The sequence below is a fragment of the Lycium barbarum genome, chromosome 10 (assembly GCF_019175385.1).
Source record: "Lycium barbarum isolate Lr01 chromosome 10, ASM1917538v2, whole genome shotgun sequence".
Lineage (NCBI taxonomy): Eukaryota > Viridiplantae > Streptophyta > Magnoliopsida > Solanales > Solanaceae > Lycium > Lycium barbarum.
In genome coordinates this window covers 119,227,198-119,238,793 of record NC_083346.1, presented here as the reverse complement: position 1 = coordinate 119,238,793, position 11,596 = coordinate 119,227,198, and the positions used below count along the sequence as shown (strand labels likewise).

Genomic DNA, 11,596 nt, shown 5'->3' with positions numbered 1-11,596 from the left:
AATATCAATTGGTGTAGAAACTTGTAACAAATGTGATTGGCTAGAACAAGAAGAAACTTCTATTACAAGAGGAAAAAAAAAAAGCCAAGATAGTATAATCTATAATTGGCAAGCGGGGCTGAGTTGGTTCGGCTAGTAATTTCCCACGTGGGAGATTTGAGATTGATTTTCCTCGGCAACAACCTTCTCAGTCCGAACTCATCGAACGGACTTATCTAGTGCAGTTTACATCTCTTGTGTGACTTGTGGGATTGCACTAGGAGCCAGGAGCGCACCCAAAAGTAGTGGTTACGGTTCCCTAATTTACCAAAAAAAAAAGAAAGAAGAAGAAGATAGTATGATCTTTCTTTTTTTTTGTGCGTAAACAATTACTTTTATTATCAGTTCGTAAAACTTAAATTCAATAAGAAGATGGGGACGAAATACCACGATGCCCAAACAAATTTATTAAGTGGACCATTGTACAACAATATATAATTGTTACGGTAAACTTTAGACTTTTTCCCACGTTTATTTTTCCACAAGCCCCATGTTCATGTGTCAGGTTTGCTATGCTAAGCTTTCAATCACATAATAAATGGACCCTCTTAAATACGCGTATCTACTCAACTATAATTGACCAACGAGTATAACCAGTATTCATGTTGGCATATATACTGTAGTCAGACCACTCTAACAGTATTTCATTATAAAAGCTAAGTTTTTTTATTTTTATTTTTTAGATTTACCTCTAGCCCTATAACATTTTTTTACCTATAAAAATATATTCTTTGTAAAATTATCCCTCTATAGGAGTGGAGCTAATATCATGACTACGGGTTCCGCTGAACCCACTCACTTCAGCCAAAACTCTATATTTGTATGAAAAATCTGTTAAATATATATAAATTATTACTTCAGAACCCAATAACTCAAAAATGTGTCAGAATTCATAACTTTAAATCCTGACCTAAGAAGAAGATGGTATGATGTATTTTTGGTGCGTAAATATCTACTTTTATTATCAGTTCGTACAACTTAAGTTCAATAAGAAGATGTGGACGAAATATCACGATGCCCAAACAAATTTATTAGGTGGACCATCGTGCCACAGTTTATAATTGTTATACTTTAGACTTTTCTCCACAAGCCCCATGTTCATGTGTCAACTTTACCAGCAAAGCTTCAATCACATAATAAATGGACATCTTACATACGCGTATCTAAACCATAAATGACCAACGACTATCGCGCCTATTCGGGGAGCGCTTCTTTAAAAAAAAAAAATTATATTCATGTTCAAATCCCTAATCTCTAATTAAGAGAGGAATAATTTCATCCGCTGCACAAGTTAAATTATGTATTTATCTTAAAAGTTCATTAACTATGTATAAATTATTTATATAGAACTAAATAACTTCAGAAAATTAGGATACATAAGTTATAAATGTCAAATTCTGGTTCCACATTTGATTTGAAGTAAATAATTTCAAAGGAGTGGAATGAAATTTTGCTTTCATATAACTACCCACTTGTGGGACTACAATGGGTATATGGTGATTGTTGTTGTTATTGTACACTTGTACTAACACAAATTATATTTCTTTAGTTAAAATATCTACTTTTATATCTTGAGTTTGGATCCGGCCCGACATATATTAAATATTAGATTATAGTTTTCTTTCCATTTTAAAACAAAACGGAATAAAAGCACGGCATATTGTTTAGGTTGTTATTCAAATTTTGATTTCCGTCAGCTCAGTGATCTAAATGTTTGTTCTTTCAAATGCCCTTGGATAACTCTTATGTTAGGAATCAGGTCGAAATGCTCACTTAAGATAGTCTAAAAAGGCAAAAATATCACAAATATGTCAACCAAAACTATTATATTACCTATAAACTAAAATTCCGAAGGAACTTTCATAAAATAATTCAATAATAGGACATGAAGGCATTCATAGTGTAATCATATACATGAAAAGTTTTAGTAAGTGTTTAAATTGACGAGGGGCAAAAAAATGAAAGTGCTACTTCTATGCATTTGCGTTGCATACTGTACTTGCTAATTTACCATAGTCCTTCTTCCCAGAGAACCTTTTTATGTTTTTCATAATATGTGTGATATCCGTTTTGAAAGTTTGATTATTTAATTTGCACCGCATAAAATACTTTCTACTAATTTTGTTTTCTATTTTGATTCAAACTCGAAATCTCTTGTTAAGAATAAAGAAATTATCTCTTTCCATGATTTAAAACCACAATCCAAATTAGGATTCTTAATATTTTAACTTTTGTTGTATATGTTGTCTTCTAATTCTCATTTTTTTAGTATAATGTGTGATTGGTTAAACCTTGTAGTAACATAAGTAAAATGGAAATAACTAATAAGTAGTCTTCGATTTAATTATTTTGCAATAACCAAATAAACCAATGATATAACCCACCCATTCCTTGCGTTTCTGAGTATACATGTGAAGTATTTTTTTAATTTGCTGTAATTGTTATGCAAATATAATAGATCAGCAATCATATACACGTGGAAGCAAAGAGTAAACCAAATGAGATAAAATAAAAAAATAATTACCTTTGAAAAGCACCAAATGCAGTCGGCGCACATGCATGAAGTTAGAATTCAAGTGGGGTCCACCGATCAAAAGGGTCAGTAAAAGGGTGATTTGGTCAACACAGCAAAGATTTTATAGAGGTGCTACAGTAGTCTATGTTTTCAGCCAATAGAATTGCTTGATTTCGTTACAATTACAGACATACCCTCATGGGTTCATATTACAAAAGGTAGGATTTATTTGACACTTTAGTAAAGATGAGAGGTGCTGAAATGCCCTTGAAATGACAACGATCTTGCTTGCTTCTATAATAGTAGAAATACTGTCAAATTTGCCGCCTAATAATAAAATTGACTACGACTCCCATGGCTCACTATCTCAATTAGAGGACCTAAGTTAAATGGTAAGAAAATTTATTCATATTGAGTGTTTATATTAATTAATAGATATATAATATGAATCATATTTGTGCATATATGTAACTATAATTAGTTATTAATATTATCATTTATTATATTATATAATAGTGTAAATTTATATGATTTGATGTAAATATCGGATTCGAATAAAATTTTACTCAAGTTATATACCCTCAATCTGCAGAAGAAAAAAAATTTACACCTACCCTCAAATTTAATTTATCAAATCAATTTATATTTGTGACCTATTCATTCCAATTCATATTGGTCCTATATATTAATTGATTTGACTTAATATTTGACAGTTTATACCAATAACAAAGTATTATTACTTTGTTTTTTTAAAAAAAAAAAATCTAATCCAACTGTTTCAATTAGGACCTTGTTAAATAAGTGAGACATTTAAAGAAGATATAAATAATAATTTAGACAAATAAAGTATTACTCCTAAATATCGTTTTTAAGAATTATGTAAAATAGTGAAAAAAATAGATACGTAGTATTCCCTCGTTCACTTTTACTTGTCCACTATTTCAAAAATAGATTTTCACTTTTATTTATCACTTTTAGCATATCAAGACAAGATGATTTCTTTTTTTCTATTTTATCTATACTATTAAGTACTCACTTCAAATCATTTTTCAAATCTAATAAAAATATGTATCAATTAATATGAGTACATTGGTAATTACGCACTTCATTTATTATTTTTTAAAAGGCATGCATAATTAAAAGTGGACAAGTAAAAGTGAAGTGAGGGAGTACTAAATTACTCATATGAATTAGAATGACTAGGCATCACAAACAACTTGATCAGACAAATAGTTTGGTTGACGGAGTCCACGACTCCACAAAGTAGAGAAAATTGCAACAAAAGGTTAGGCAGTGTTAAATTTCTTTTGCATGGATTTAGATTAGTTGACTCTGAATTAGATATGGGAGAGTAAGAAAACAAATACTCTCGCCGGATCGAAAAAAGTATTTACTTAATTATTTGCACATTCACTAAAAAAATACTAACTTTTAAATAAAAATAAGTAATTTGGCTAAACTGTCCCTAATTAAATACGTATTGGGTTTTAATCACATACTCATTTAATAGGGCCAAATTTGAAAATATAAGATTAATCCTTTCTTGATTTGATAAGTAGATACTTTTATTGACTCAAAAAAAAAAAAAAGGCTAAGTGAATTTTTTTTTTTTTTGATCTGGACGTGATAAACTTCTTAAAAAATTCGGAAATTGGGATTATTGAATGATGAAGAGACAAATAGATTAGTTTGTAAATTAAGTACTCCTATAAGTCGGATGACACAAGCATTGTCATCATCCATTCCGCATTTATTATCACTCGCTCCATTTCCAACGAAATTATGGTTTTCTTATCTATATTAGTTAGGTGAGGCCTGTGCTAAGCTCGAGCCCAAACTCAAGATATAAAAGTAGATATTTTAATTAAAGAAATATAATTTGTATTAGTACAAGTGTACAACAACAACAACAATAACAACCATATACCCATTGTAGTTCCACAAGTGGTAGTTATATGAAAGCAAAATTTTCATTCCACTCCTTTAATATTTTAACTTCCATTTTGATGAAATTATTTACTTCAAATCAAATGTGGAGTCAGAATTTGACATTTATAACTTATGTATCTTAATTTTCTAAAGTTATTTAGTTCTAAATAAATAATCTATACATAGTTAATGAACTTTTAAGACAAATACATAATTTAACTTGTGCAGCGGATGGAGCTGCTCCTCTCTTAATTAGGGATTAAAGGTTCGAACATGGATATGGAAGAAATATTTGGAGGAAGTGCTCCCCCTGAATAGGAGCGATACAGTGCGAATTATCTGAATTAATTGGGCTCAAATGCGGATATCGAGTACCAATCAGAAAACCAAAGAACATGAAAAATAAGGTAGGAGATTCGATAAACTAGTTATGTGAGGCCCGGGCTTAACTCAAGATATAAAAGTAGATATTTTAACTAAAGAAATATAATTTGTGTTAGTACAAGTGTACAACAACAACAACCATATACCCATTGTAGTTCCACAAGTGGCTAGTTATATGAAAACAAAATTTTCATTCCACTCCTTTAATATTTTAACTTCCATTTTGATGAAATTATTTACTTCAAATCAAATGTGGAGCCAGAATTTGACATTTATAACTTATGTGTCCTAATTTTCTGAAGTTATTTAGTTCTAAATAAATAATCTATATATAGTTAATGAACTTTTAAGACAAATACATAATTTAACTTGTGCGGCGGATGGAACTGTTCCTCTCTTAATTAGGGGTTAGGGGTTCGAACATGGATATGGAAAAAATCTTTGGAGGAAGCGCTCCTCCCGAATAGGCGCGATACAGTGCGAATTATCTGGATTAACTGGGCTCAAATGCGGATATCGAGCACCAACCAGAAAACTAAAGAACATGAAAAATGAGGTAGGAGGTTCGATAGCTTTTAAAAAGTAGACCTTAAAAACAAAAAAACAAAAAAAATTGACTTAAATAAATAAGATTAGGACCTAAAAGTAATTAATTAAAAAATTTTAAAAAAAATTGGAAATTATTGTGAGGACTACAAAAGTCCCCAGGTTCGATTGCTTCTGAAAAGTAGACCTTAAAAACAAAAAACCAAAAAATTAACTTAAATAAATAAGATTAGGACCTAAAAGTAATTGATTAAAAAGTTTTTAAAAAATTGGGAAATTATTGTGAGGACTACAAAAGTCTCTCACATTTGCTCTTATATTATATAGTAATACATATACATATATACCTCTAGCTCTGTGACATCTTTTTACCTATAACAACGATATATATTTATCTTTATAACAATACATTCTTTGTAAAATTACCCCTCTACAGGGGGAGCTAACCTCCTGACTACAGGTTCGGTTGAACTCATTCACTTCGGCCAAAATCCTGTATTTGTATTGAAAATCTGTTAAATATATATAACTTATTACTTCAGAACCCAGTAACTTAAGAATATATCAGAATTCAGAACCGATAAACTTTAAATCCAGACTCCACCTCTGTCCCTCGATGACATATATCTTCTTCTTTTTTGATAATATTGTAACAACCACTTTCATAGAAATATAATCGCTAGAATTACCACTAATAATACTAGAGATTTTGATCAAATAATTTTAAAACTTTAATACACCATGTATGACAACGAATATTATGTGAATGCACACTTCCATCATCAAAAAATTCATTCCCTTGGTAATCGTCCACAGAGGAGAATTTAAGATTTAAACTCTTTGGATTCAATCTTAAGATTCTTAGCATTGTACCTATTATAATTTTAAAGTTCTGATTTCATATCTACTAATATTTATTTACAATTTTAGTAATTTTTACACATAAATTTATGGTTTGTGTCGAAAGTTAGGGGTTCAATTGAACTCTTACCTAGAATACTAGATACGCCTCTGATCTTGCATAAAGTGCTGACGAAGCAGTAACACTTGGATAATTCTTGCCTATAACAATAAAATATTAGTTAAACGTCAAATGTTGTTATAGATGCATAACAACCAATAGCTATAAAAGCCAAAAACATATCGGAATAAACAAATTTAATTATAGAGATGTCTGAATATATTATTTACATCTCTTACCAATATCTACGATTATGCAACAAAACTCACAATCAGCTGCTTCAGTTTCTTCAACTGGATCTTAATTTTATCTCTTTCTCCAGATTTTTTTCCAGCTCTAGTTGTTGAAGAAGCTTTAGTTTCTTCTTTTAATCCAGTAATCCTGATGAGAGCATGTTAAGTCATTTCTTTTATGTTGGACTAAAGTATCATAGGCGACAAATAGAAGAGAAGACTCATTCCTTTTAATTTTTCTTAGAACCATATGATATTTGGTACTCAATACAATGATTAAGGCTGATTTATGCAAATACTTTCACCATTTAAATTTTGTCCTTATTTATAAAAATTGTGTAAATAGTAAAAATTGTGTAAATAGCCCCTGAAAAGTTAACCTTCAGGACAACGTTAGACTCGGGTCTAATCTTTCTTCATATATTGATCAACTTTATAGATAAAACATTAGATTGTGGCCTAACGTTCTCTCATATGATTTTCAGTTTGCTTATTAATGGGGATCTCTAGACCGTGGTTTCAGATTCACACCGCGTACAACCCATTTAAAAAAAAAAAACAGTTTAAAAGAAACAAGGAATCTGCTGGATTGTTTCACAAGAGTTACTCGGAACTTTCATTTTCTCTTGCCTTGTCTAATCGTAATTCTTTTTTTCCACAACCACATGTTCATGTTTCGGATTTTCTAAACTTTAATCTCATAAGTGGACCCTTTCAACACGGTATTTTTTTTGTCAATTTAATGTCTACGGCTTCCGAGTTTATATATCTTTCTCCCATTTTCCAAGTTGTATACCAATATATCTTCTATACAACCCTCTTTTTTCAGCTCTGAGTATACTAAAACAATATTCATCTCTTATCAAACTCACAATCAACTGCTTCCGTTTCTTCAATTTGATCTTAATTTTATCTCCACTGCTTCTGTCTCTGTTTCTATTTCTCCAGCTTTCTTCCAATATTTTCCATACAGTCAGCCCTCTTTTTTCAGCTCTGAATATACCAAATATCAAGACTCTTGAAAATGGTTGATGCCATTGTGTCATTTGCAGTTGAAAAACTGGGCGATTTCCTCGCCCAAGAAGTTGGCTTGCGTTTAAGTATAAGAGAGGATGTGCAGTGGCTGACTGAGGAGCTGCAGCTCATGCAATCTTTCCTCATTGATGCAGAGGAAAAGCAAAGTGAAGATAGAAAAGTGCAACAATGGGTGTTTCAAATCAACTCTTTTGCTAATGACGCTGTCGCTATACTGGAGACTTACAACTTCGAGGCTGGTAGATATAGTGACGATGGATTTGCAAGTCGTCTGAAGGCTTGCGCTTGCATCTGTAGGAAGGAGACCAAATTCCACAAAGTTGGCAAGGAGATTCAATCACTCAAACAGCGAATCACGGACATCACTCGCAAACGAGACACTTATGGTATTAGAAGTATTGATAATATTGCAGGAGAAGGGCCAAGTAATCGGCCAAACAATCGGCCAAGTACACTGAGGGACACTACCTCCTATGTGGATGATCAGGATCACATTTTTGTTGGCTTTCAAGATGTTGTAGAAAGACTGCTGGATGAACTTCTCAAAAAAGAGCCTCGTCGTCACGCCATCTCCATTTATGGAATGGGTGGATTAGGCAAGACCACTCTAGCGAGAAACCTCTACAAAACTCCTAATATAGTCTCTAGCTTCCCAACACGTGCTTGGGTATGTGTTTCTCAAGAATATAATACCCCAGATCTCCTTCGAAGTATCATAAAATCTGTTCGAGGCTGCAGCAATGAAACACTTGAAATGTTGGACAAGATGACTGAGAGAGATCTAGAAAGTCACCTTCGGGATCTGCTGGAACAGCAAAAATACCTTGTGGTGGTCGATGATGTATGGCATAGAGAATCTTGGGAAAGTCTGAAAAGAGCATTCCCGGATAGCAAGAATGGCAGCAGAGTTATCATTACCACGCGGAACGGGGATGTTGCCGAAAGAGCAGATGACAGAGGTTTTGTCCATAAACTCCGTTACCTTGACCCAGAAGAGAGTTGGGACCTCTTTTGCAAGAAACTACTCGATCCTCAGGTAATGGTCTCAACAATGGAAAGTCTAGCTAGAGATATGGTGGACAAGTGTGGAGGCTTACCTCTCGCAATTGTTGTTTTGAGCGGGCTGCTTTTGCATAAAAAGGGGCCAGAAAATTGGCAAAATGTGAAGGACCACCTTTGGAAGAATATTAGAGAAGACTCTGTTCATATCTCCCACATACTATCATTGAGCTACAATGATTTGTCAACTGTGCTCAAGCGGTGTTTTCTTTACTTTGGTATTTTTCCAGAAGATAGTGAGATCGATGCTGACAACATAATGCGGATGTGGCTGGCGGAGGGTTTCATACAAAGAGGGAAAGAAAGAATGAGAATGGAGGATGTCGCTAAAGGCTTCTTGAATGAGCTGATAAGACGAAGCTTGGTTCAAGTGGCACATATACATTGGGAAGAAGTTACTACATGTAGGATTCATGATCTTCTTCGGGATCTTGCTGTAAAAAAGGCATTGGAGGTAAACTTCTTTGACATTTATGATCCAATAGAGCGCACTATATCCTCCTCATGTCTCAGACATGTCATTCATGGTCAAGCACAAACGTACCTCTCACTTGACCTTTCTAACTTGAAGTTAAGGTCAGTTATGTTCTTCTCTTTTTGTGAGTTAAGTCTTATAAAGCTCCATAATCAGTTCCAACATATATATGTGTTGTACTTGGATTCTCGTGGTGGCAGTATATCTAAATTACCTGATGCCATAGGAAGTTTGTGCCATCTCAAGTTCTTAAGATTGAAAGGTATCCCTGTTCTTCCCTCCTCCATAGGCAACCTCAAGGATTTACAGACACTTGATCTCCAAGAAAACAATGGACACCCATGCGAACTACCCCCCGAGACAGCCAACCTAGTAAATCTAAGACATTTACTTGGTCCATATTCAAACCCTCTGAAACGTATAAACAAACTCACAAGTCTTCAAGTTCTTAGAGGCATTTGTTGTGATCAGTGGCGAGATGTTAACCCTGCTGATTTAGTCAGTCTTCGAGAATTAAGCATGGATCATATTAAGAAATCTTACTCCCTAAACAACATTCGCAGCTTGAAAAACCTTACCACTCTCAAATTGCATTGTGAACTTAGTGAATCATTCCCAGCCCTAGAATTTCTTAGTCCTTGTCAAAAGCTTCAGAAATTGGGGTTAGAAGGGAGTATAGAAAAACTGCCCCGGTCAAACCCATTTCCAAAATCAATCACAATGATGATCCTTGAGTATTCAGAACTCATGGAAGATCCGATGCCTATTCTGGGAATGTTGCCAAACCTAAGGGATCTCCAATTATTACACGGAGCTTATATTGGAAAAGAAATTACCTGCAGTGATAACAGCTTCAGTCATCTGGAGTTCCTTGGTCTTCGTAGTCTTCACAACCTAGAAAGATGGCATTTAGCCGCAAGTGCAATGCCTCTGATTAAAGGTCTTCGTATCGATCGCTGTCCAATGCTAAACGAGATTCCCCAAAGAATGAAAGACGTGGAGAGGTTTTAAGAGGTAACAAATCTCAATCCCCTAATTTGCTTTGACTTACTCTGCGCAGATTTGTTGGTTTTTATACCATCGCAATTAAATTTTTTTTAGTTTGTTACAGAATGAAAGACATGGAGGTTGAAAGGGATCTGATCTATGGACACACAGGCCTCTGATTTTAGGTTTCATGGAGCAAAGAAGAAGCACAAGAAGATGGGGATTTCACTGTTGATCGATATGAACAAAGTGTATCCACTAAAAGAAAGGATTCATGTGGACCCATGTACTAAATAAATTAGTTTACATTTATTCATGGGATCTTGTATACAAGTCACTCATTCATGATGAAATTATTTTTGGGATTAACTCTATGCAAAAATGATTTTGTGATGTTTTAATTAATTATTCTATTGTACATAGGGGTGTCAATTATTTAAAAAAAAAAAAACTTAACCGATTGAATTGATTTTTAGGTTTTTTTAATAAGATAGATGGTTTTTATATAAATTTATAACTGTATCGAATAATTAGTTAATTTTTAATTTTATAAAAATAAACCGAAAAAATATCGAACCTTACCGAATAAATTTTTGTAAAATATATTTTATATATTAAATTTAAATATAATAAAATATTAAAAATTTCTTCTTGGATTCGGGATGATGAAAACGATTACTATGTTGTCAACATAATTAATACCTAACGTTGAAACTTACTTTCTCTATCCTAAAAAAAGCTATCCTTTTTTTTTATCTATTCCAAAAAGATTGGTCACTTTCTAAATTTAGTAATTCTCTTACTTTTCAATTTCATTACTACCCTTGCTACCCTTACCTTTTAAAAAATGACAGGACCCTATAAAAGCATAAAGTAAACAATGTGGGGTTATTATATTGGGTTGGAAAGTCATTTAAAAAGCAAGCTACAACGTGTCAGCCCTCTTCCATCCCATCAATATGATATTGATTTAAATAAAAATTGGAATTTCAAAATATGCACCAGCTCTAGAATAAAAATTGGAATTTGAAAATATGTACCAACTCCAGAATAAAATTCACATAAGATTTTTTTTTTTTTTGACAAACCTGAGTTGCTGAGAAATCCATAGAAATGTTGTTCTACAATTCACTTCATCCTCAGAAAGAGAGATTTGAAAGGAAGAGTTTTTATTTTTACTTGGTCAAAAGCTTATTGTGAAAACTTTACTATTGATACAGAAAAGCAGTGAGTAAGTGGAGAGAGCAATGGAAATTGTCAGACCTTTTTTATTATGCTTTTTTTTTAACGTATTTTCCATTCAAAGCTAATCAGTGAGCCCTTGAGGGTGTAATTGGAACTTTATTTATATTTGTATGATATGGTAAAAGTCTTTTACCAAAAATTAAACTCCGTGCCAAGTTAAAATAGGACTATCTTTTTGGGACAGAGGG

The 11,596-nt window shown here is 32.8% G+C and overlaps 1 protein-coding gene and 1 long non-coding RNA gene across 4 annotated transcripts; one reads left to right on the top strand and one right to left on the bottom strand.

The window, feature by feature from the left end:
* Positions 1–5,666: 5,666 nt before the first annotated feature.
* LOC132613696 (uncharacterized) lies at positions 5,667–10,148 on the bottom strand. The gene is made up of 3 exons (XR_009572055.1): positions 10,013–10,148; positions 6,614–6,755; positions 5,667–6,475 (listed from the first exon to the last, which is right to left on the bottom strand). It is a non-coding gene; the product is annotated as an uncharacterized LOC132613696 (long non-coding RNA).
* LOC132613695 (disease resistance protein RPP13-like) lies at positions 7,344–10,537 on the top strand. 3 transcript variants are annotated; one of them, XM_060327869.1, is made up of 2 exons: positions 7,344–10,190; positions 10,288–10,537. In XM_060327869.1, the coding sequence occupies exon 1, from the start codon at positions 7,632–7,634 to the stop codon at positions 10,185–10,187; it is 2,556 nt and encodes an 851-aa protein (XP_060183852.1). In that variant the 5' UTR covers positions 7,344–7,631; the 3' UTR covers positions 10,188–10,190; positions 10,288–10,537. The 3 variants fall into 3 exon arrangements, with proteins under 3 accessions (XP_060183852.1, XP_060183853.1, XP_060183854.1); XM_060327870.1 differs by having other exon boundaries at positions 10,278–10,537; XM_060327871.1 differs by lacking the exon at positions 10,288–10,537 and having other exon boundaries at positions 7,344–9,277; positions 9,466–9,639.
* Positions 10,538–11,596: the final 1,059 nt, after the last annotated feature.